General features: G+C 55.1%; 2 protein-coding genes across 2 annotated transcripts; one reads left to right on the top strand and one right to left on the bottom strand.

Annotated features, from left to right (window-relative positions):
- Positions 1–1,034: 1,034 nt before the first annotated feature.
- On the bottom strand, positions 1,035–3,969 carry LOC129196033 (uncharacterized). The gene is made up of 10 exons (XM_054802839.1): positions 3,388–3,969; positions 3,257–3,307; positions 3,088–3,165; positions 2,712–2,768; positions 2,388–2,444; positions 2,144–2,200; positions 1,976–2,040; positions 1,743–1,812; positions 1,528–1,574; positions 1,035–1,176 (listed from the first exon to the last, which is right to left on the bottom strand). The coding sequence occupies exons 1-10, from the start codon at positions 3,487–3,489 to the stop codon at positions 1,035–1,037; spliced, it is 726 nt and encodes a 241-aa protein (XP_054658814.1). The 5' UTR covers positions 3,490–3,969.
- Positions 3,970–23,784: 19,815 nt separating this feature from the next.
- LOC129196032 (olfactory receptor 6P1-like) lies at positions 23,785–24,600 on the top strand. The gene is given in 1 exon segment (XM_054802837.1): positions 23,785–24,600. A coding segment is annotated over 1 exon segment (813 nt). The 5' UTR covers positions 23,785–23,787.
- Positions 24,601–25,164: the final 564 nt, after the last annotated feature.

Genomic DNA, 25,164 nt, shown 5'->3' with positions numbered 1-25,164 from the left:
AGAAGCATCCGTTCCCTGCTGGGAGACATTTTTGTTTGCTAAGATAAGCTTCTTCCCTGTGTACCTTCTCTTCAGGATAGAAGAGGGTAACTCTCTTGCCCCTCTGACTATTCAGATGATCTCTAAAAAGGTAGATTCGTTAAAGGGTGGTTGACTGTTGTCGACAATGAAATGCATGTCTAAATCCCATGTAGATGGTTTCTCCACTGCACTTAACGGGAGATTAAATATAGGCAGCAGAGAGAGACCTTTCCCATTTAGTCTTGGCACAAGTAGACTAAAATACACTTTCTTTTCCCATTTCTTAACCTACCTCCTTTTGACGAACATTTGCACCCGTGTCAGCTCTTGCAGAGGTTTTCCTAAATGCGCCTCATTTATCTTCGTCTCATGTAAAGGCAATTACGACTAAGCGTGGTGGGTTGACCCTGGCTGGACAGCAGGTGCCACCCAAAGCCGCTCTATCGCTCCCCCTCCTCGGCGGGACAGGGGAGAGAAAACATAGCAAAAGGCTTGTGGGTCGAGATAAGGGCAGGGGGATCAGTCAGCAATTACTGTCACGGGCAAAACAGACCGAGCTCGGGAAAGTTAATTTATTACTCATCGAACCAGAGTCGAGTAATGAGAAGCAAAACCAAATCTTAAAAACACTTTCCCCCCACCCCTCCCTTCTTCCCGGACTAAACTTCACTCCTAATTTTCTCTGCCTCGTCCCCCCGAGCAGTGCAGGGGGACGACGAATGGGGGTGCCGTCAGTTCATCACACGTTGTGTCTGCCCCTCCTTCCATAGGCTGAAACGGGCAAGATCTTGGGAGGGGATGTAGCCAGGAACGCTGACCCACACCGACCAAAGGGATATTCCTGCCTCCAAATCGGGCAAGAGCCAGGTCTGAGGCAGAGCCATCGCGGGGTGTGCACAGGCAGAAGGGAAAGCAGCAGCCACCTCCCTCCGACCCGTCAGCGGACATTCATTGACAAGGTCGCACCCTTGTTCTACAATCACAGACTTCTTTATTCTCTTTCCTGCTTTATCTCAGAAGAGCTGGGACCTCGCTGGGCGGCTCCCAAAGGCGGCCGCCAGCTTTGGTGGCAGGACCCAGTCAAGGATGTCCCCCTTCAGCACAACCACGATGAGGATGGCGATCTGGAGGAAGGCGAGGAACAGAAGAAGTCTCCTGGGGGACAGGAGAGGGGTCAGGCAGAGCAGGGGCCCAATTTGTCTCCGCTCTTTCCAAACACTCTCTTCAAATGCCACCGTGGGACCATGCACCGTACCGGGCACAGCACTCCCCGCTCGGGACTGGAGTTGAGGGGCCCGGGCACCTCTCTCAGCTCTACTGTCCGTCTCCCCAGTGGGCCCCCAAATGCCCCCCCTTACGCGCCCCCCCAAGCTAGGAAGAAAAGACATACTGAAACATTTCATCCCGGAGAAGTCCCAAGCTGCCAAATGCCCTTGGGACCACCGGCACGGGCACCCCACTGCCTACGAAGAGCCACGGCACCGCGAGCCCCCCCGGGCAACTCACCTCAGCCAAGAAGTGATGCCGTGCCTCCTTGACGCCAGCTGCTCCTCCTACAGGCCAAGGCACAGCAGGGACGTGTGTTGGGGTGTGCGAGGGGGCCGAGGTTTGGGGGCTCAGAGCCCCTCCCTCGTCCCCGCTGAGACCAGTGCCCTCATGTTCCTCGGGCACAGAGCAGACCCTTCCCTCCCCAAGGCCCACAGCGGGCTTGTCTGTCCTACCAGCTGCACGGCCACCATCTCCTGCAGCAGCGACTCCTCTGGTGGTTCTGCCTGCACCTTCTTCCCCCTGCTACGGAAACCATGGGGTTCTGGGCTGTGAGAAGAGACCTCGGCCGGCATGGCGACCCCCCGGGTGGTGGCCAACAGGGAGCCGGGGTGCTGCCCAGCCTCAGCTGCTCAGCACCCCCTGTCCCGCTGCCACAGGTTTCAGTCAGGGACTCATTGCCACTCACAAAGCTCTTGGCTCTCGCAGGCATTCCTGTCTCTCCTGGAGGTGCTGGAGCTTGTTCCTGAGCAGCTGGAAAAGCAAAGGGCCCAGTCAAGAGTCCATGCCACGCTCGCTCTGAGGGGGCTTTAACCTCACAAACGTGTCGAGTCCCCATCCCTCCTGTCCACAGTACCTTCTTGACCTCAACTTGCTCCTGCAGAGCTTTTGTCAGCTCTGACCACTGGTCCGTCTGCAAGGCAAGCGGGACACATTGCAGGGAGCGGTGGTGGAAAGGGCATCCCCAGTCAGTCCCCACCCAGGGCATGGGGAAGTCAGGCCAGGGCCAGGGTGGCAGGCACCCGGCTGTCCTGGGACTAGCACCATTGCCCAGCAGCTCTGGACACTCCCCGAGGGACTGATGGATCTGGTTCACAGACCTTGAAAAGCTCCGGCACTGCTGTGCCTCCTCCTGCCTTTCCCTGAAAGAGGTCTGCCTGCGAGAGAAAGGGAAACAGGAACCTCTCCAGGAGGGGCAGGGGCTGGACGAGGACCCCCGTGGCACCGGCGAGGGCCCACCGCCAGACTACCCGGCACCCCCCTCCCAATCCAGAGGCCCCAGCCCTCCATCACGGATGCCATCGAGGCCCAAAGGAAGGGTCCTCCCCAGCCACACCACTGCTGCAGCTGCTGGGCTGCACGGCCCCAGCACTGGCACCCCCCCTCCCTGACCCTGTCAGGACGGGCCTCCTTCTCCCCTCTACCTTCTGCGCCTCTTCCACGCTCACGCCTGCCTCCCCGTTCTCCATCTGAAAGTGCTCCTGCGGGAGAGGAGGGGAAGAGGAGCAGCCGTCAGGGCACCGGCACACTCCCACGAGCGCACTGCCCTCCGCCTTATCCCCTCCCGGCTCCCTTCGGGCACTGCCTTGGCCCTCGCGTCCCCTCTCCTTCCCAGCCCTGCCGGCACTGCGGGCAGACAGAGGGACCCCCAGGCCCAACTCTGGACGTGGTCCACACCTGGACATGGTCCCGAGCGCCTGGCTCTCGGTGACCCTGCTCGAGCAGGGGCAAGTGCACGAGACAAGATGATCACCAGAGGTGCCTTCCAACCTCAAGCCGTCTGGGATTCTGTGAACTCACCTTTGTCTGGGCCACCAGCCCCTCCAGCTCCTGGAGCTCCTGGCGGTTGTTTCGGAAACACCGCGCCACATCACAGTTCTGGGAAGAGGAGCCGGACACAGGCAATGAGCCCCTGACACAGCCCCAGCCGCCGCTGCTGGCCGACATGGGTGCAGGAGGGGACACTGACCTCTCTCCTGAGCTCCTCCATGGCTTCCCTCAGCTCCTGCTGCTTCTTCCCCTGCGTGGGCAAAGGAGGGGTCAGGGGCTCAGCTCTCGCAGCCCCAGCCCCCGGGGGCAAGGGGAACGCTCCACACCTACCAGACACCGCAGCAGCTCCTTGTGCCTTACGGACTCCGCAGAACACTGGGCCAGGCGCTCCCGGAGCATGCGGAGGTCTTCCTTCACCGCTTCTGCCAGCATGGCTGCACCTGCGCGGCGGGAGCCAGCAGGGTGTGAGGGGCACGGGCGCGGGCACTGTCAGGCACGCACACTGGCGGGGACAGTCCCCGAGCACAGGCGCGCACACGCTCTCTCACGCGCAGGGCACGGCCACGCAGATGCACGCTCAGGGATGCCCAGGGCTGCCACGGGAGCCTCCCCCCAGAGAGGAGCACCGTCAGCTGCCTGCGCTCGCGCGCCTGCAGCCCCCGCAGCCAGCGGTCCTGTGCGCGCACGTGCACTAGTTGCGTGCTCGGCTCGGCCTGTGCCAGCTGGGTGCCGAGCACGTGGCAGGAGGTGGTGGGGGGCTGAGGAGAGAAGGAGCTTCCCCTGCCCTGCTATGCCGGGTGCTCACGGGGCCCCTCCTGCCCTCGGGCCTCTGCCACGCCACCTCCAGCATCCACATCCCGCCCTGTGAGCTCAATACGCTCCCCACCCCCGGGATCCCCTTCCTCTTGGTCCCCCCCCTTACCAGCCCCAGCAGCACACGTGCCTCGGTCCAGGCAGCTGCCTTCCCCCTGCCGCTGGCAGACACACACAGACCCCCAGCCAAGGGCTGCGGGGACCGTGGGCGTACTCGGCCCTCACCTCCTCTTCTCCGTCGGGCACCTTCCGCTGCACGGCGGACACAGGACAGGTCGTTGGCGACTGCTCTCCAAACTCCTGCCCAGTAGCACCGAGGTTGGGTTCTCCTCCAAATGCTCCCCCGCCTCTGGGAGCAGCTCCCTTTCTACCTGCCAGGGCGCCCGTCTCACAAAGGCACAGTGACATCGCAGTGACACGGCCACCGCTGCCCACTGTGACATGGCCATCACCTCCCTGGGGCTGGCGCCAAGAGCTGAGGCGGGGCCCAGCCGCCGCCACAGGGAAACAGGGCGTCACTCTCAGCACCCGGTCTTAGCATGCGGGCGGGAGCGACTGCGGGTGCTGCCTGTCGGCGTCTCCCCGTGGGGTTTGCCTGTTCCTTGACCATCTGGCTGTCACAGCTCCCCACCCCAGCACCAGGCATGAGCCAGGCTGCGCACAGCCTCCCAGCAGGCACACACAGACACTCACGCAGGTGTGTGCACCACGGGTGTGCACCACAGATGTGCACGGACGGCCACTCCGCGTGGGCTCCAGCACAGAGCTCAAGCATCCAGCCCCCAAGCTACAGCCCGGGAAGGGGAAAAAGGAAGACTATCCCTCTGCTCTAGCCCGGGCAGACACCGTGCTTGCAGACTCCCAAGCGGAATGCGGTCTCTTCCGTGCTCAGAGAGCCACGGCTGCCGGCAGGCGGGGGGACGCCAGGAGGAAGGGGTGGGGGCATGCAGCAGGCAGGCATGCAGGCAGGCAGTGACCCACGTGCTTCAGATCTGGCCCCTCAAGCGGCTGCGTGCAGTGGATAAGTCCATGCTGCAGCAGGTACACCTTGAAGCATCGGTGGCTGTGCGTGGGGTCATGCTGGAACACCTCAAAGCGTGTGCCCGCCACAGGGCAGGTTTATTTCTGAAGGGACTGCAGTGACTGTGGCTGTGGGTAAGGCCACGCTGGAGCAGGTGCACCTCGAAGCGACTGTGACTGTGGATAAGTCTATGCCGCAGCAGGTATAGCCCTGGAGAGACTGTGGCTCATAGGTCAGGCTCCACTTGGAGCAGGTGCACCCCTAAGGGACTGCAGCCTGTGGATAAGTCCAAGCCGGAGCAGGGGCAAGGGGAGGAGTTCATCGCAATGTTAGACCCGATGGTCTGGCCCAGAGGGACCAGGGGTGGAGACTGTAATGGAAATGCTTTTAAATGGTTGTAGCGCATGATTTGAGTTGCGTGTTAGAGGAATTACCGTAGCAGGAACCACCTGAAGCAACGGAGGACAAGCCTTACAAGAAGCAGTGCAAGTGCAGCAGTGGACCTGACCTGAGCTGCTTTGGTGCCCAGGAGCTCCACGCAACACACCACCTGTGTTTCTGTAAGATGAACGCACGGCTTTTGCTTTCCTTATTAAAGTGTCTTTATCTCAACCCATGAGTTTTCTCACTGTCACTCTTCCGACTCTCTCCTCCATTGCACCGGGCGGGGGGGGGGGGCAGGTAGGAGCAAGCGAGCGAGCGGCCACGTGGTGCTTAGTTGCCGGCTGGGGTAAAACCACGACAATGGGGACGGGGCCTGCTGGGCTGTGGTGCCACCAGGGATGGGAGCCTGGGGAGGCAGGAGACGTGGGCCGTGGGGCTGTGGGGAGGGAGAAGGGCAGGGGCTGTGGGGCTGTGGTGTGGGAGGGCAGCTGTGGGGGTCGTGGGGAGCATTGGGGAGGGAGGAAGGGAGGGGGCTTGGAAGGGTCTAGGGGTCTGTGGGTGAGCGTGTTTGCCGGCCTCGGTGTAAATGAGTCCCCGGCTGCTGGAGCCTGAGTAGCCTCAGACACGCTTACCGGGGTGGCCTGCACATTGCTAAATGGTTGCCGAAAAGGTGGAGTAAGAAAACGACCGTGGCCTGAGAAGACGGTGGTTCCACCCGATTCTACAGCGTCATAAATACTGCGGGGACAGAGGGAGGGAGGGAGGGAGGCCAGGTGAGGCTGGCACGCAGGGACCTGGCTTGCGGCAGGCAGGGTGGCGGCGCCCAGTGCCTTGCAGATGAGACTGGGCCTGGCCTGGAGAGGCTGCGCGGAGCGGCACGCAGGGCAAGACCCTCTCCCTGCGCCCCAACGCACGCACCCGAGGTGTGCACATGGAGGCGGAGATAGAAAAGGCTTTATTGGCAGGAGCTGTCAAAAGGGCAGCAGCCCCTCACTGGCCACGGGGAGGATCTTTCCCAGTGCATACGCCAGGGCGCTGTAGGTCTCCTCAGACAGCACATGCGACAGCAGGCGGTAGAAGAGCTTGGGGTCGTACCAGGAGGGGCAGAACTGGCCCTGGTCAATTCTCTTGCGCTCGCAGCCCAGAAAGCCAACCGTATCATAGAATCATAAAATCATAGAATGGTTTGGGTTGGAAGGGACCTTAAAGATCATCTAGTTCCAACCCCCCTGCTGTGGGCAGGGACACCCTCCACTAGACCACATCGCCCAAAGCCTCATCCAACCTGGTCTTAAACACTTCCAGGGATGGGGCACCCACAACCTCTTTGTTCCAGTACCTCACCACTCTAACAGTAAAGAATTTCTCTCTAACATCTAATCTAAATCGACCCTCCTTCAACTTAAACCCATTACCCCTTGTCCTGTCGCTACACTCCCTGATAAAACAGTCCCTGACCATCTTTCCTGTACCCTGGGCTGCATGCAAAGAAGCGTGACCAGCAGGTCCAGGGAGGGGACTCTCTCGCTCTCCTCCGCTCTCGTGGGACCCCACCTGGAGTTCTGCAACCAGCTCTGGGGGCCCCAGTACAAGCCCGGAGCACAGGGCATGCCACCGCCCAGCGCAGGAGGAGGTGTGTAACGGCACAGCAGCTTGCCGGGGCAGCCAAAGGAGGTGCCGCTCGCTCTCTGTGCTCCCACGTGCTTCTGCACCCCTTGTCTCTGCGAGCTGCGGGTGTGGGTGGGGGCTAACCCGCAGGGTGTCTCCCTCCCGGGTGGCACAGCCACCCCGTCCTGGGCAGCCCCTCTGAGGTCATCATGGGCATCACCAGCCAGCTCTTGTGAGGTCATAACCTGCTGCCCGCCATAAAACCCCACGCTGCAGAGGTGGGCAGCAGCGTGAAGCAGAGCGCTTTCAGCAGCAAGCGGATGCCTGGAGAAGAGGTGCCTGGGTCTCAGGAGAAGAGCAGGCTTTTCCCTCCTCCTGGCCAGTGTGCTGCAATTGCAGGGATCTCAGCCAGGATGGGCAGGTGGGTGCAATGGGGCCCAGAAAGCAGGGAGGGATCCGGCCAGAAGCCTTGTGTGCTGCCTGGCTTCCCAGCAGAGCAGGCAGACCCAGAGCATAGGGGCTGTCTGCACTAGTGCCCTCCAGCCCGGCAGCCCAGCAACCCCACTCCGGGGGCACGGCCCTGCCCCTTCTCTGGGGAGAGCTGAGTGGGGCCATGCTGCTGCCCCTCCCCGTGTCAGGCCAGAGGTCCCAGAGGTCTTTGTGTCCCAGGGGCGGTGTTCAACGGGCCAGACCTTCCCAAAGGCCCTTGGGCCCTCGCGCTTGCAGCTGTGCTGAGCACCAGGTTCCTCCTGGTGGCGCGTGAGCTCCTAAAGGGACCCCTGGCAAATATGTGTCCCAACCTTGGGCTTTGGTGACAACAGCGTTCCCTCTCTTTTAGACACTGTAACACCCAGCAGAAGGGCAGGCGGGTCCTGAGGCTCCTGTTCCTGCTGCTTCCCATCCTGTCTGGTGAGTACCCCTGACCAAAAACGGTCCTCTCAGTCCTGGGGAGAGCGACCAGCTCCTGAGGAAAATAACCATCTCTTGACAATGTGATCCACAGCTGTTGTCTACTGCTTGACCTCCACGCTGTGGGGAAAGGGAGTGCGGTGGGTAAGTGCCTCTTGCTGTGGGAAAGCCAACGCCTGCAAAGGCCGTGCTTCTGCCCTCCTGCCTCCCCTGGGAACACGGGGCTCATTTTTATGCCCGTCACCGCTGAGGCAGAAAAGGGGGGGTGGGAGGGGGGCAGAGGCAGGGGGGAGGGGCACGTCTGTTTGTCCTCCAAACTCCTCAGCGCCTTGATGGGGTTCAACATGGAGCCGGTTCTCCTGGAGCGACCTTGGCAGAATGGCAGGCTGAAGTGTGGAGCACTTTGGCAGAAGGTGCCTTTGCTGCCTGCATCCCTCTTGGATAGCCTCGGGGGTCAGACGGAGACCCGAAAGATGCTCTGCTGAACATGGCTGGTCAAAGAGGCCAACCTTTGGGTCGCGGTGTCTCCAAAGTGACTTGAAGCAGCAGGAAATTCTGCCTGCTCTCCCTAGGGGAGTCTCCTTGGGGAAGCCCTGGCAGTGCTGCTCGTGCTTGCTCCAGCGGAGTGTCTCTCCCAAGCGTCAATTTTGGCAGTAAACGAGCTACTTCCAGAGTCCATCCCACCCCCTCTTTACCTTGCAGGAGGCGCCAGGGCTTCCGGAAGCGGAGCTGCAGTCTCTGAGGTAAGAGTGCTTTCTCGCCAAGGAACGCGCTCTGTGGAGCCATCGTGCTGCCTGCATGCACTCGCCTCACGCCCAGGGCTCCTGACCTTCCCCGTCTACTACTCGCGGTGGTGGAAGGGAGCCCTTTGTAAACCAGAGGACAGAAAGGCTCTGGGGGATGGGGGCGGGGCCCAGGCCCACGGGACCCTTCTCTGCGTGGCGTTGGGAGCCTGCCTGCCTGCAGAGGCTGGGCAGCTGCTGGACAAGACCTGCTTTCTCTTTGCCTCCAGGAACTCACAGGCTTGGCTGGAGCTGAAGATGCGGGAGCTCAAGGAGACGGTGGCTCAGGTGTCTGATGCGAAGGGGAACATAGTGCAGGCAGTGAGCGAGGTCCTTGAAGACCATGGTGTCCAAGAGGAGAAGAGAGAGGTAAGGGTGCTGGGGGTAGATGAGAGACCTCGCTCCCTTTCCGGGCTCCCTCCTGCGGCGTCCTCTTGGCACTCTCAAAGTCAGCACCTTTTCTGACAGGTCTTGCCTTGTGTTTTGTGACACGGAGGTGCTCCTTGGCTCTGTGCTAGGACCGGGGGTTTATGCAGAACGGTTCGTGCGTGTGGTGGTGGTCACTGCCATCTCTCCCTTTGCAATTCTTTCCCAGGAAATTCTGCGGTTGGCCCAGGCGGCAATTGAGAAGGCCCTTGACGACTCCATCCAGATGCGTGACTGGGCTCTGGAAGCCTTAGGTATGCAGACAGAAAGTCTCGCCGCCCTCGGTTTGCGTATGGCACTCCCCCAAAGTCTGCCAAGATCTGCTTTCAAGCCTGAGAAATGCATCCTCATGCACTGCTCCAACTCCTAATCTCTGTCCGCCTTCATGTCAGGTGCCACCATTGATGAGAAGAGGACATCCAAGAGTTATGGTGGGCAAGGCAAGAAGACCTGGTGGCTTTTTCCATTCGCCTTCTCTTCTGCAAACCCTCCAGAGACAATCTTGCAGGTATCACAAGGGAAGTCCTGACTTGCGGTTCACCTCCTTGCTTTCGGATTGGCAGACCAAGTGCACAGCACTTCCCTTCAGCCCGGCCGTACCGCTCGGCCCTGCAGTCTGCATCGCACTCCTGACCCCTGCGATTCCTGACGGCACTGCCCTCCCATCAGGAGGGGGACCGTGCTGAACCCAGCTGCTGTGACCTGCCCACCAGCCTTGGTTGCAGTTAGCCGAGGAACTTTGTCCTCGGCGGCCCCACTGCCAAACCGCAACTCGGAGGGTCCCTTTCCGGAGTGGGTGGGGGCTGCTGAGCCATGGGAGCAGGGAGAGACGCTCCTCCGGGTCCCCGGACCTAACCTGCATGACCAAGTCTGAAGCAGGGTCCAAGTCTGCATTGGACCCTGCAGCTGCAGGGCAATCTTTGAAGGGCGGTGGGGTGAGGTGCACTAGGGAGACCTGCCCTGCCTCTGCAGGCTCCAAGAAAGCAGAGCTGCCTTGGGAAAGGTGGTAGAGCCCAGAGGTTTTGTAGGAACCCTTCCGTATTGCCCTGCTGCCCATCGACTCGTACCCATTTACGAGCAGGATTGCAGCCCACAGGCAAGGCAAGGTCTCTGCTTCTGGCCAAACAGGCAGCTCCGTTGGCTCTTTGGCTGCCTTGCCGCTCATGGTCATGGCTTTCTGGTTTCAGCTCCGTATTGCCCCGGGCAGCTGCTGGGCTTTCCAAGGATCTCGAGGCCACGTGGTCATCCGTCTGCCTGAGCCAGTCTAGCCAACGGCTTTCACCATCTGGCATATCTCCGAGGCAGTCTCTCCTTCCGGGGAGGTCAGCAGCGCCCCCAAAGAGTTTGCTGTCTCCGTAAGTCTTTGCCTTGCGCTTCTTGGGGGGGCCTGGCCCCGGGGAAAAGCTGTGCCAGAGACGTGCTTCTCACGGCGCTTACTCTCAGACAGCCGTCTGGGGCTGGCTGCTGCAGAGCACCGCATCCCCCGGGGGGGGCACTGGGGGCTCGTGGGGTTCTGTGCCTCTGGGGGCTTCTTCTCTGCTTCGTGGCCAAGGCTCCTGGAGCACGCGCTCAACGCCCCCTGACCCCGAGTCAGCCTAAGCTGTGCTAGGCTGCCACTAGAGCCGAGGGAGGTGGGGAAGGGTTCCCGGGTTCAGCCTCGGCATGCCCTTTTGCTGACGCCCTGCTCGAGCCTGACCGGCTCCCTTTTTGTCTCTTGTCTTTGAGGGAGCGGATGAGGCAACGGCAGAAACGCTCCTGGGGACGTTCACCTACGACGTGCACAAGGAGATCGCTCAGACATTCCATGTGCAGGTACCGCAAGAGCTGTGGGCAGGATGCCCGGGAAGAAGGCAGGGTTGTCCGCAAGCCCTTGGGGAAAGAGTGCAGAGGATCACCCCAGCCAGCCTCTGCTCTCCCACGCTGCTTGCTCCTGCAGGGAGGACAGCAAGGGGAGACCAAATGGGGCTTTGCTCTGCTGGCTGAGGCAGCTGACCCACCTTTGCAAGGGCTTTCCTTTTCCTCCGCGTAGCGAGCGTAGAGAAAGCAGCGGTGGGAAGGGGTCCAGGAAGGGAAACAGTCCCCCTCAGGGCAGACGGCAGGAGGGAGGAGGGCAGACGTCTTCCCCCTCAGCGGGACGCTTCCCGTGTCCCAGAGCAGCCCAGGCAGCAAAACGCCTCCGCTTTCCACAGCTCCCCTCAGCAAGCCTCTGAGGCCAGACCTTTGCTTTCTAGGCACAGAGGGTTCCTCCATGGCCCTGGCAAAGAGGGGTCTGGTTGCCCTGGCTTCCTCCTTCGCCAGGGCTGCCGTTTGGTCCTCAGCAGGGGGAGCGCGGGCAGAGGGGGCGCCGGCGATGTGCTGTGGCTCTTGCCACCTCTGTAATGATGGCTCCCCCCATTTCTTTACAGAAGGAGCTTCCCCGGACCTTTCGCTACATCACACTCCGGGTGCACAGCAACTGGGGAAACCCAGAGTACACCTGTGTCTACCGAGTACAGGTTCACGGGAAGACGGCGAGCCGCAACGACCGCCCGCAGGCCCAAGAGCTCCTTTAGGAAGAAAAATAAAAGAAAGGAGATGTTTGGCAGCTTGACGTGTGTGTGTTCCTTGGGAAAGATCTTCCAGGGAGCTTCCAGCATCTTGTGCCTCTAGTGGGGAAGGGAGCTTTCTCTCTCAGGAGGAGGATGCTCGTGCTCCAAGGGACCTTGCACCCTTGGCAGGAGGATAAGGGATGGAAAACACCTAGGTGGGACAGGCTGCAAGGGACACAGGGAAGGGGAACGGGGCTTGAAGGACAAGCAGCCCGATGGTACAGCTCCAGCTTTGCAGCCCAGGGTCGCTCACCAAAGCTCCAGCGTCACTGGGAGAAAGCAGAATCTCCCGCTGGCAGAGAAGAGGAGCGAAGCAGGTCTGCCTGCAAGGCCCGGTGCTCGCTCTTCGTAGGCAGTGGGGTGCCCGTGCCGGTGGTCCCAAGGGCATTTGGCAGCTTGGGACTTCTCCGGGATGAAATGTTTCAGTTTCTTCCTAGCTTGGGGGGGTGCGTAAGGGGGGCATTTGGGGGCCCACTGGGGAGACGGACAGTAGAGCTGAGAGAGGTGCCCGGGCCCCTCAACTCCAGTCCCGAGCGGGGAGTGCTGTGCCCGGTACGGTGCATGGTCCCACGGTGGCATTTGAAGAGAGTGTTTGGAAAGAGCGGAGACAAATTGGGCCCCTGCTCTGCCTGACCCCTCTCCTGTCCCCCAGGAGACTTCTTCTGTTCCTCGCCTTCCTCCAGATCGCCATCCTCATCGTGGTTGTGCTGAAGGGGGACATCCTTGACTGGGTCCTGCCACCAAAGCTGGCGGCCGCCTTTGGGAGCCGCCCAGCGAGGTCCCAGCTCTTCTGAGATAAAGCAGGAAAGAGAATAAAGAAGTCTGTGATTGTAGAACAAGGGTGCGACCTTGTCAATGAATGTCCGCTGACGGGTCGGAGGGAGGTGGCTGCTGCTTTCCCTTCTGCCTGTGCACACCCCGCGATGGCTCTGCCTCAGACCTGGCTCTTGCCCGATTTGGAGGCAGGAATATCCCTTTGGTCGGTGTGGGTCAGCGTTCCTGGCTACATCCCCTCCCAAGATCTTGCCCGTTTCAGCCTATGGAAGGAGGGGCAGACACAACGTGTGATGAACTGACGGCACCCCCATTCGTCGTCCCCCTGCACTGCTCGGGGGGACGAGGCAGAGAAAATTAGGAGTGAAGTTTAGTCCGGGAAGAAGGGAGGGGTGGGGGGAAAGTGTTTTTAAGATTTGGTTTTGCTTCTCATTACTCGACTCTGGTTCGATGAGTAATAAATTAACTTTCCCGAGCTCGGTCTGTTTTGCCCGTGACAGTAATTGCTGACTGATCCCCCTGCCCTTATCTCGACCCACGAGCCTTTTGCTATGTTTTCTCTCCCCTGTCCCGCCGAGGAGGGGGAGCGATAGAGCGGCTTTGGGTGGCACCTGCTGTCCAGCCAGGGTCAACCCACCACGCTTAGTCGTAATTGCCTTTACATGAGACGAAGATAAATGAGGCGCATTTAGGAAAACCTCTGCAAGAGCTGACACGGGTGCAAATGTTCGTCAAAAGGAGGTAGGTTAAGAAATGGGAAAAGAAAGTGTATTTTAGTCTACTTGTGCCAAGACTAAATGGGAAAGGTCTCTCTCTGCTGCCTATATTTAATCTCCCGTTAAGTGCAGTGGAGAAACCATCTACATGGGATTTAGACATGCATTTCATTGTCGACAACAGTCAACCACCCTTTAACGAATCTACCTTTTTAGAGATCATCTGAATAGTCAGAGGGGCAAGAGAGTTACCCTCTTCTATCCTGAAGAGAAGGTACACAGGGAAGAAGCTTATCTTAGCAAACAAAAATGTCTCCCAGCAGGGAACGGATGCTTCTATTACTTTCTTTTCAAAATCAGAGTCAGTCAGAAAGTGACAGTGTAGAGTTGAATGGAATACAGGAAGAGCCTGCATAAAGGAGTGTACATATAAGAGGAGAGAGAGGGAGAGTTTGTACGCTCAGAGGAGTTTTAACATTACGTTCAAGCATCACTGTGAAGCATCACTCATGGTTTCTGCATGGCCAAAGACCCTGACACTGTGTCTAAGAATTTTGATTTTCCCACCGGGTTACTTCACTCAGCTCTTCAGGAGCATCTTCCCGGGACGCATCAAAGCAAAAGGAACCTTCCCCTAGAGGCTGCGACAGATCCTGCAGCAGCATTTGCTAAAGAAGGTGCGAGTTGTGAGAAGCACAGTGACGACTCTTTTGGCAACAATGCCAGAACTAAACCTTTTGGGAAGGTGTAAAGATAATGAGGCCACTCAGAACTGTTGCAGGGCATATTTGCTCTTGTGTTTTTTAATGGAAGCACGTGAAGCCTTGTACCTTCTGGGATCGTGTGACTGCGTTGGGGCAGTGCTTAGGGCAGTGTGAGTGAAGCCAAACCCGGTATTTACCAGCCCGGAATTTCTTCAAGCAAATCATGATGCAAGTGAAACTATCCCATTCTGATAATTTTGATGTTAAAATAAGTCTTTGACGGAAAGAATGAGCAAGTGCGAGTCTCAGAAATTAGAGACTGACGGGGAAAAAGAGCTGGTTTAAGAACCAGCCTTAAAGAAGCTGCTAAAGCAGGGTAAGGTTCACCGTTTTGTTACTAAGCCAAATCCTCTGTCGTGGAGTGGGATGCTCCAAACCCAGGTGTGGAGCTGTTTTACAGCCCACGCCACCTTTGGCTACATTGATGTGCTGTCAGAATTCATAAAGAGCTGTAAGCAGAGCTTGCCCAGAGCCGTCAGAGCCAGGCCTGTGGACGTGAACGCTTCAGACTCGGCAAGGGTTCGGAGAACCGGAGGTGGGGCTGTGTTTGAAACTGAAGAATCTGCGCTAGACGATTCTGAAGGGTTATCTTTGATACCTGTTGGACCTGTAAGTTTAATGCTCCAAAAGCATATCGTGTCCAGTTACTTAAAAGATGTACCTGCCAGGTAATATTTTCTAGGACAAACTGGTGTCGTTTCAAGGTTACATAAGGGGTAAAAATATTCTCAAACATTAACGCAGTTAGTTGTGCAGCAGTATAATAACTGGGAGTTTGGACTCCATTAATCGCCCCATCGGGACGAGCCTTTGGATTACTTCCCGCTTCTCCGCGCGATCGCCGGGAAGGTGCTATAAGATGAAAGACACGAGATGGACACAAAGAAGGGATAGCTAATCCACACCTCAGGCCGGCGGCATATTCCCGTGTTAAGTGAGAGTAAAATTTTCCATTGGAGCACCCCCATGCTAGTCCCAATGGGGCTGGACATATGCTAGTTTTACAGGTATATTGACCCATATAATTGATAGCACATATAATAGGCTTGGTGTTTAAAGGCGTCCCTTGTAGGGGATTATGAGTAAAGGGTACTCCACGCCGTTCTTGTTTAAAAAATTTGCGACTTCAGGGAAGAGTGGTATTACAAGTTTTGTCGCTATTTCGCCATCCCTTTGAAGGATATCCCCAGCACGTGCACATATCTCGAATTAGAGTTCTGAGACTATCAATAAACCAAGTTTCAGGAGGATCCCCTGGTCCCGAATCACAAGCGATTCTCTCAGAACAATTAAAAAGGGGGTTTTCAGCTTCCCTGATAGGTGGATCAAATTTGGGCTCTATAAACACTTCTCCCACTTTGTTTCCTGACCAAGCCCACATCAAATTATTTCTATCTCAAGAGGTCATATGAGTCTTATTCGGGAGTAGGATACGCCATTGTGGGTCCCATCGAGTAGAATAGTTTGCTTCACAGAAAGCAGGTTTTGCCAATGGATCAAACAGAGGATCCCATGGATAATAACAACAGGAGGTTTTCTTGGTGAGTTTTTTGAAAGTGACATTTCCAGCAGGTATGTTCCCTTTGGCGCTAGCAAATAAGGAGTGTGATCTATCGATCGGAGAAGGAATAGAGACATTAAATGATGGTCTAGTAGCTTTACACACCACTGTTGAATATAACTTTGCATTTTTTGGCTTGTTTTGGAGGTTTACTCCAAACGTCATATGTATCAGACCTTATCATTGGCTGTTGTCGAAAATACAGCCCGTTATTCTTGACGGTCCAGCGGGGTGACAGGAACATTACAGACGTGGCATTAGTCATATTAAAGATAAACGACAGATTTACAGGTGACACAAAAAAACCTTAAACCTTCTTCGGCTGATCTAGGTAAAGTAAGACACAGACCTTTATTTTGGTAAGCCCACATTCTAACAAAACCTTGAACTAATTCCCAAGCCAGACGTGGGGTATTTTGGCTTGGGATTCCTCTAACACATAGGGAGAGACAAAGAACATAGGACCAGACCCACAATTGCCGGTGTTGAGCAGAATTGACAGTCATGGTTTGGCTATGTATCTCTCTGTATCACACAGATTACGAGTACAAATTCCCCAAAATAGCACCAGCTTCGACTTTTCTGCGGTGGAGGATGTTTCTGGTAGTTACGCCTGTAAGAAAGAACAGAGGAAAAGATCCCGATTCTTTCAAATCGGTGGTTAAAAGGATGGGACAATCCATCCGGTATTAATCTCGCGTTCCTTTCCATGGGCATCAGCAGCTATCCATGAATAGGTGTTCAGTGGAGTTTTAAGGGTCAGAGGCACCTCCCCCGCTGTTGGGAGGTCCACCAGAACAGGTCGTCCTGGAGAGTGTAAGGGTTTTACAGGGTCCTTTTCTCCCTCTTTCCAGGGAGCAAGGAGGGGGGGGTGTTGGACAGAAAGCAGGGAGTTCAGGGCATCCATTTATCCCCCATCGACCATTTACTCTGGCAATGGCATGCGGGAGTCTTGCGGACCACCCAGGGTCGCGAGGCCTCAGGATGCCTTTTAGGAGTCCATTGGTCCTTTCTACTATCTCTCCTGTTAGCTTGGGGATAGTAGGGGGTATGGAATGTCCACTGTATTCCCTCGGTTTTTGCCCACGCCTGGACCACCCCGGCAGTAAAGTGGTTGCCGTTGTCTGATTGAATCGATTTAGGTTTAGGTAAAAAACTAAACTGCAGCTTTAACCCTTTGACTGTATTCTCCCCAGTCGCCCGTGCTACTGCTTCGGCCTGAACAAGTCCCGATGTGACTTCCACCCCAACAAGCACATACTGTTTCCCTTCTGATTTCTTGAAAGGCCCTATGTAATCGACCTGCCAGGTTTCCCATAGTCCTTTCCCATCCCTCAGACGGAGTGGAGGATCTTGTAAAGGGGTGCTTTTCCAGTCTGGTCCGGCATAGGCCGCAGGCAGAAATTACTGTGCTACGGAGTTTTCGGGGAGCAGGCCATCCTCTGCTCCCAGCCTCCTTAAGAAGATCTTTGACTCCCGAGTGACCACGTATCACGTGTAGCCACTCCAATAAGCGTTCCCATTTCTCCTCTTCTCTCTCTTCCGCCAGCACAGCCAGGCGGGTGAGCGAGTCCACCTGATTGTTCGGAATGTGCGCTGGGTGATCCCACCCTTGGTGGGCGGCTACCCACCCCACCAATACGGGCTTTTGCTTGGCCACATTTAATACCTCCTCCCACTTTTTCCTCTGCCATACGGGCACCCGGTTTACTTCCCACTGCTTTTGTTCCCAAAAGGAGAGCCACTCGGTGCATCCCTTGACTACGGCACAAGGATCAGTGGAGATGTGTACGGGTTCCATCCTGCCTGTCTCTCTCATTACCACACTCCAAACTGCTCTCAGTTCCCCCACCTGCGCGCTCCCTTCTCCTTCTGTTGCAATTGGCTCCCCAGAATCAACGTGCAGAGCAGCTGCTCGGTATTTCCATACTTTCCCCTCCCTCCTCCAAGAGGCCTCAGTAAAGCACACATTTTTCAGGTGGCATTCCAATGAGGGGGCTTCCTTTATGTAGGAAGAAGGGGTTTCCTCATCAGGGCGTGGATGATTTTTCCTGTATTATTTGGAGCATTTTGGGTGCTCCCTCCTCCACTGGCTAAGCGTGACTGTAAGGCTCTAGCTGGGCATACCGCTTCCTGACCCTTTCCCACTGGGCAACTGCCACAGGGGGTGGGGTGCCTGCCAGTACGGGGTTTAGGACCTTAAAGGGCCCGCGCAGGATTATGGATTGTTGCCGTATCATTCTTTCAGCCTCCTGCAAGGCTAGACTCACCACAAAAAGACCCTTTTCCCAGACCGAGTATCGCTTTTCTGCATCTTTCAAGCTGCGTGAATGAAACGCATTGGGGCGGGTCGGACCCTCCGGTCCACGCTGCCACACGTGTATAGATGCCCCATGAACTGCAAAACCCCATGCAATTTGGAGCGCATTTGTCGGGTGTAGTGGACCCAAAGCTTGATATGTTCCTGCTTCAAACACTAGTAATTTTAGGGCTTCCTCATGAGTAGGAGTCCAATCCCAGGTAGCTTTTTTGTGTGTTAAATCATACAGGGGACGAGCTGTGACAGAAAAATCCGGCATCTGTTTCCTCCAGAATACCAGCAAGCCTAGGATATGTTGCAGTTCCTTTTTTTGTCCCCTGGGATTTTTATCTGTTCTAAAGTAGCCAAGGTTTTGGGGGGAATAGAAATCGCTCCTCCTTTCCACCATATACCTAGGAACTTCACCTCGGGGGGAGGGGAGTTGTATCTTTTCTGCTGGAACCTGAAGTTCTAAACTTTCCAGGTGAGTGATCATTTTCTTTTGGGTTTGTCCCACCGCAGTGGCATCGGACCCCCCCCACCAATATATCATCAATGTATTGGTAGGTTTTAACTCCCTCCTCAGGGATGATTTCTGACAGTGCTTGGGCCAGGGCGTGGTGCGCCAAGGTAGGCGAGTGCCGATATCCTTGGGGCAAACAAGTAAAGGTATATTGTATACCTTCCCATGTAAATGCAAATCTAGCTCTATCACCTTCCTGTAGAGGAACCATGAAAACCATGTCTTTTGCATCAATGGTGGCTGAATTTTATGGGACTGTTCCTGTATGGTGACAATCGGTTCGGCCATATTAGGCACGGCCGCTGTCAGAGGACTGGTGCCAGCGTTTAAGCATCGATAATCGATCGTTAGCCGCCACTTCCCATTCGGTTTGCGAACTGGCCACACTGGGGAGTTATAAGGGGAGTGAGCTGGAATAATTAGCCCCTGCTCCTGCAGCTCTCTTATCACCGGAGCGATTCCCTCCCTCGCTGCCAGCGGTAAGGGACAGGGTTTCACATTCACGATTTTAGAGGGGCGGGGGGGAGGGTAGGAGCAGTCTGCAAAAGCCTTATCGGGGTTGCCGGAGACCCGAACTTCCACTGCCTCCCTGCCGAGTCTGTCCAGGACTTCCCTTTCAATAAATCCAATCCCAAAATATTCATGGGGAGCACTCCCAGTACCATAGTGGTCTCGGTGGGCGTGGTGTCTCCTGGCAACCAGCACTTTACTCGGGCTGTAGGTTGGGGTTTGGAATATCCGAACACATTGGTAACCCATATCTGTTTTTTTTATCAGGGACAATCCCACTCCGGTCTGCAGGATCAGTATTTAAAGCAGACATTTGGGCCCCTGTGTCTACCAGAAAAGTGCCTGGAGTCTTAAAGGGACCAAGGGGAAAAGTTACAGTAGGTCCCCCTGCTCATTTTCAGCTTTCAGCTCGTTTCAGAGCCTTCTAAAATACACCCACTGGCCGTCCCCTGGCTCACTCACTGGGGACAGCACAAGAAGTTTCCCAACTTTGGAGGGCTGGTGAGCCCCTCTACGGGAGCCGTAGGAATGACTGATCTCTGAGGTACAGGGACTGTGGGGATGCTTTCTTTTCCCGACCGGCCTCTATCGGTTTCCACATTTTACAAGCAGCTGCAAATTGAGGAGGGGTAGGCCATCCATTAATTCTCAGGGAGTACCCTTATCTCGACCTTCTGTCCACAACTGATTTCTTGAGGCACCCCCCCCCCAAAGCTTCTATCTTGGGGGCAGAATATTTTCTCCTCTGTCTCGGTCCTATGAACCGCCGCTTGTGCCTTCCCCTCCTTTCCAACATACCCCACACACCTGCCATAGTAGATCAGTTCCTGTGCAATTTCCCCCCAGGTAAGACCCGGTCCACCCTGAGGTCCCATGGCTACAGTGGCTCTTAGTTGGTCTTGCATAAATCTTCAGTGAATCAGGTAACCCTTTAATCAAGGGAGTCATCCTATCCAGATTGGCAAACAACAACATTGGGGAAGGCTGGCGGGGAACTAGGCACCTGTCATGCATTAGTTGGGGGCAAGCCTCCATCTGTACACTCTCTGTAAGCTGGCTTACTCCAGGGGTGGGGATGGCAATAGGATCTCCTCTCTCCAAGGGGTCTAACCCTCCGGCCCAATACACCACCCTTTGGGTCAGGGACCAAGGTTCCCATTCGTCATCTATGGTCAAAAATACAGCAGGACCCCAATATCCCTGAGCCTCTTCCTCCGAAAGCCTTATTCTGTCTCTGCCTGTCAGGGAGACCCTCCACACGTACTTGGTCTCAGTTTCCTTAGCCTGCCTGCTATACTTTTCCTGTAGTTTTGCTAATTCAGTAACGGTATAAGGTATCTCTTTAGTGGTAACAGAAGGTTCCGCATCTTCACTGTCATACATGACTTCAGTTTTAATAAGTGGCCGGAGCTTGGGAGTAGGGTCAGGTTCTGTCACTGCCCTCAGCTCCTCCCATGGATAGTGAGGGGCAACCTCCCTCGCAATGGGGTCGGCTTCTTTTGACAAGCTAGAAAATCCTGGTTCGCTGTCAAGGTCCCCAGGGAGCTGCAACTTCAGCTCTCTTTCCCTCACAAAAGCATCTCGTAGGCTACCCTTCAAGTTTTCCGTAATTCTTTTCTCATCTGCTAATGCTTTTTCGGCTAGTTGCCGTCTCACCCGTTCCATTTCCAGTTCTGCCTGTAGTTTTTTAACCAGTTCCTGAAGGGACTCATTTGCCTCCCGCTCAGCTTGTGTGACAATGCATTTGTCCTTCTGGGCTGCTATCAATGCGACTCCCAAGACACCACAAACCACAGCCTTTCCCTTTCCAGGCCTAAACTTATTTTCTTTTGCCAAGTCTCTTGTCTGTTCCGCTACAGTTGTCGGGGACTGCCAGTGTCCCTCAGCCCAGCTATGCCCTTTCGGGGTCGGGCAAGCTTTATAGCTCTTCAACAAATCCCACAGCAGACAGCAGTCAAGATCAGGCTTATCCCGGGTTGCCATGACCTACTGCCGGAGATTTTGGCTTCAACCGAATATCAGTTCTCCTTTCTTCAGCACTTTGGCTAATATCCCTTTTATAGAACCTCTTTACCGCTTCTTACAGAGAATCCTGCCGACTATGCCAATTTAATGTCCCATCCCACTCAGGGAGTGAGGGTGAGGTTAATTCTCTAGAGGTTAATTCTCTGCGCGGTAATCAGAAGTAACAACAATTACTTTAGAGGTTCAAACCAATCATAAATTTACTTAAAACTCAGTGGAACTACAAAAGATAGAGGCTTGGCAAAGGTCATAACAATGCTCAAAATTTAGCAGAACTATGAAAGATAAGGGTTTAGTAAAACATGTGACGATATTACCCTAATGTGCCAAAAATTAAGTTAGAGACAGAGTGATAGAGAGGAAAAGAAAGAGAGAAAGAAAAGAGAGAGAAAAGATATCACCAACCTCGGATCCAGCGATGTTCTCTGCTCGTAGTTATAGTCTTCAGGTGGTGGGCGTGCACTTATGTTTTCCCTTTTTATAATCCAATGTGCCCACCCCATAGGCGGGGCTCTGTCATCACTGAGCAGGCGCAGTATGTGCTCAGGAATGTTCAGAAATGTTCTAGAAATGAGTCGGTGGGTTGTGGGGGTCCTGGGGGTCTCACTGCCCCCCCCCCCGCTTCAGGGCTGACCAAGTGAGTGGTGATCTGTCACAGGCACATGGTGCACAGGGCACACATGGTCTTTGTTTACGTGTTTCAGGAATTGAGGAGTGGTGTCACAAGACGTTACCTGCCTCCGCAGGCTCCATTCTTGTTCAACCCTCCCTGGTCATCATCAGCCCATCCCTGCCCATGTCAAGACGGGTGTTTGCGACATTCACTTGTTATCAGGGCCTTACAGCTGGGCATCTCACTGAGGGCTTCATTGCAAACTGGATTAAATAGGATGAGTGGATCCAGCTGGAGGGCGAACACTATAAAAATGGCAGAATCTGCATAGAATGGCGTTGGGGTAGCCTGGAAATGGGTTCCTGATGCCTTTGGGTATCTGAGGCCTCTGTACAGAGGACAAGAGACACCACAGAGGTCTTCAGGGTGACTCTCCCCCATTGCCACTGGCATAAGGAGGTCAAGAAGACACAGCCTGCAACGGTTGAAATGCACTGCCTTCTTCCATTGTGAAGCAAAGCATTGACAAGACAAGGAGGGCTCGTGTCCAGCTTGGGTGTGCTTTGGTTTCAGTGTGAGACTCCCAAGAAAAGCTGGGATTCATATCTCTCATCCTTAGTAGCTACAGCAAAGCCATCTATATCCAGTGAGCCACTCTCTCCTGCCTTTCCATCTGAGGCAGAGACAGAGGAGCTTCTTCTGAGGTGCAAGTCAAAGCAGCTGGGACGAGTCCCATCACAGAAGCAACCTCCCATGAAGGACACAGGACTTCAAAGTACATATCGAGTACATATCAGTGAGCTTTCTTCAGCACATAACACCCAGGCCCCGATTCCTCTGACTATCAAAGCTGCCTAATACCACACAAGCCAAGGGAAATCTTGCAGTCTGCATGCAGGTAAGGTAAATCCCATCTCTCCTGTCCTTCCGGCCAGCTGGGATGCCCGTGTTCATTGCCCGTCCTCAGTTTGCCTGTTCAAGAGAGCAGGCTGGAGGTCCACTCTAGAGGTCTGAGGAGGTTTGGGGAACACCATCCTTGCCTGGAGGTGGTGGTAAGGTTTACAGCAGCTCAGAGCTGCCATCCCAGCAGGGAGTCAGGAGTCAGTTATATTGTTTTCACTGTGTGTAATCCCTAGAAAGCTGAGAGGCGGAAAAAACCCCTTTGGGATATTGAATTCTGCTTTATACCCCAGGACGCTGCACAGAGCAGAGGACGTTTGGGTGCTGCTGGAGACCCACTGCGAGCTGCTAGGAGAAGACTGCAAGGGCAGAGCAATGCCCAAGCCCTGGGTCAGAGTTTGGGCGTAGACCCTGGGGAAGAGGCAGATGGTGAGACCCTGACCCTGGTCTTTACTCTCAAGCATCATCAGCACAGAGGTCACTCCTTCATGCTGAAGAGTGCAAGCTGGTGATGGAGGTGTTGGGGCAAATCTGGGGGTGGTTATTAAGCCAGTGGGGTTTTGCCAGTGGATTGCCCCTTCGTCCCTGCACAAAATCATCTTTTCTTCCCAAACAGCCTCAAATTAGTAGCTTTTAGGCATTCACTCGTACAATGCCACTGCACGGTCCCTTGCATGTCTCAGCTTGTAATCCCTGACCTGGGTTTTGCCAAGGGGGCAGGAGAAGGCAGGGGAATTGTCTCTTTCTAAAATAAGAGTTGAGATATCTCACCCTGTGCAGTGCCAATCTTTTTTGGGGGGTGAGAAAGTGTGTTGAGCCTTACATACTTTCACTTGGGGATCTTCTGGGGAAGTGGGAGATACCTTTTTGTCTCTCTGAGACATAGCTTTCCTGTCGGAGAGCAAAGGGCTCTCTCTCCTTGAAATGTCAGCTGGGTGCTCAGGGGGCAACTTTGAAGACAGGAGACACAGTCTCCTCAGCCCGAGCAGAAGGACTTCCTCTGTGAATGCCAAATTAAGAACTTTGCCTCAAAGCAACAATGCAAAGCAATTCACGGACATGGTCAGAAGCAGACTCTCGTCTAGGAAAACCTGTTCATCTAGGAAAACCTGTTCTTCACCTTTTCAGAGTCCTGGAGCCCTTCACAGGGCCATCTGTGTTGTCTGCTGGAGTACAGAATCCCTTGCTGTTCTCATTCAAAAATCTTTTTTCAAGGATCATTCACACAATCATTCACACGTTCTCTCTAAAGCAAATACAGATATTAAATTATTATTAAATGTCTCCCTCTTCAAAATGGGGCAAAAAAAGAAGACCGAACTGTGATGGTGATGGAGAAAGAATCACAGCATAATGAGACACCACTATTGGGGTTCCTTCTGGTGGGAATGGGGAAAGTTCCCACACCCCAGACAGCTCTCTTCCTGCTCTAACTCATCATCTACTTGGTGACTGTGGTTGGGAACATCCTCATTGTTGTGCTGGTGGTGGCAGGGCAGCATCCGCACACCCCCATGTACTTCTTCCTGGGCAATCTCTCCTCCTTGGAGAGCTTCTACAGCTCCACCATCCTGCCCTGGCTGCTGGCCAGCTTCCTGACTGGGGACAGGACCATCTCTGCTCATGGCTGCGTGGCTCAGTTCTATTTCTTTGCCACTTTTGCAACTACTGACCGTTACCTGCTGGCAGCCATGTCCTATGATCGGTACTTGGCCATATGCCAGCCCCTGCTCTACGCAAGCCTCATGACCTGGATGGAATGTCTACAGCTGGCGGCTGGGTCTTGGCTGCTGGGATTGCTGGTCTCCTCGGTACTTACTTCTCTTTTGCCCCAGTTACAGTTCTGTGGCCCCAGGACAATCGACCACTTCTTATGTGACTTCACCCCATTGCTGGAGCTTGCCTGCAGTGACACCAGCATGGCCACACTTGTTGCTTTTATATTTGGCTTCCTCAATGTGGTCTTCCCCTTCCTCTTCACGCTGGCCTCCTACATGTGCATCATAGATGCCATCCTGAGGATCCCATCCAACGTGGGCAGGTAGATGGCCTTCTCTACCTGCTCCTCTCACCTCACCGTTGTTGCCATATTCTATGGCTCCCTCTTTGCTGTCTATGTCCCGCCCAGAACAGCCCCGCTGCAGCAGCTCAGCAAAGTGTTCTCCTTCTTCTACACTGTCCTCACGGCCCTGGTCAACCCCCTCATCTACAGCCTGAGGAACAGGGAGGTCAGGGAGGCCCTGAGGAAAGGACTCAGGAGAGCCCTGGCCTCCACCCAGACTTTGTTGTATGTATTAGACCTTGGTGTAGGAACGGTCCCTCTGTGAACTGCCAAGGATGAAGCTTGGGAAAGCATATGGTGCGTACCAGGTACTCTCCAGGTCCCTGTGTCTTGTGGATATTTGTGAGACAGAAAGGGTGATGGAGGATCCAGTTCCTTAGAGATCTTTTTGTCTTTTTTAGAAGAGACTGTGGGAAAATCCCTGCTTGCATGTGTCGTGATCATGAATAAAATTGTGTACTTGTCCATTGGATCTCTGCTTTTTCTGTGGAACTAGAAGAGGAATTGAGCTTGAAATGAGACCTCTTCCCAAGTCCTAGCATGCTGGCATTGCCCGAGTGTGGGTTTTTTTCTGGTGCTATTCATCTCTGACTAGAGCAAATCGAGACGCATGGGGACAAGGACCCAGACAGAGGCACTGGGGAATGTGAGGGCATCCATAAGGGGTCTTGTTTCCCAGCTGCAGTCAACAACTCTCAAGCCTCTGGGCAGGGCCATCCATGCTAGGTGGCCTGCAATTCAGGTCAATTCTAATACAGGTCACATTCAGTCTGCCTCCAGCAAGTCCACCACCTCGCCTTGCTGGCCTGCTTTTCCTGAAAAGTACATA

The sequence above is a fragment of the Grus americana genome, chromosome 24, assembly GCF_028858705.1.
Source record: "Grus americana isolate bGruAme1 chromosome 24, bGruAme1.mat, whole genome shotgun sequence".
NCBI lineage: Eukaryota > Metazoa > Chordata > Aves > Gruiformes > Gruidae > Grus > Grus americana.
The sequence above is the reverse complement of the archived record's forward strand: the minus strand, read 5'-3'. Positions and strand labels throughout refer to the sequence as shown.

Coding starts and splice junctions, on each gene's coding strand:
- LOC129196033 (XM_054802839.1), bottom strand. CDS start 3,489: ATGCTGGCAGAAGCGGTGAAGGAAGACCTCCGCATGCTCCGGGAGCGC. Junction 2,041..2,143: donor AGCAAGTTGAGGTCAAGAAG/GTACTGTGGACA, acceptor TTGCTTTTCCAG/CTGCTCAGGAACAAGCTCCA. Junction 1,575..1,742: donor AGATGGTGGCCGTGCAGCTG/GTAGGACAGACA, acceptor CTTGGCCTGTAG/GAGGAGCAGCTGGCGTCAAG.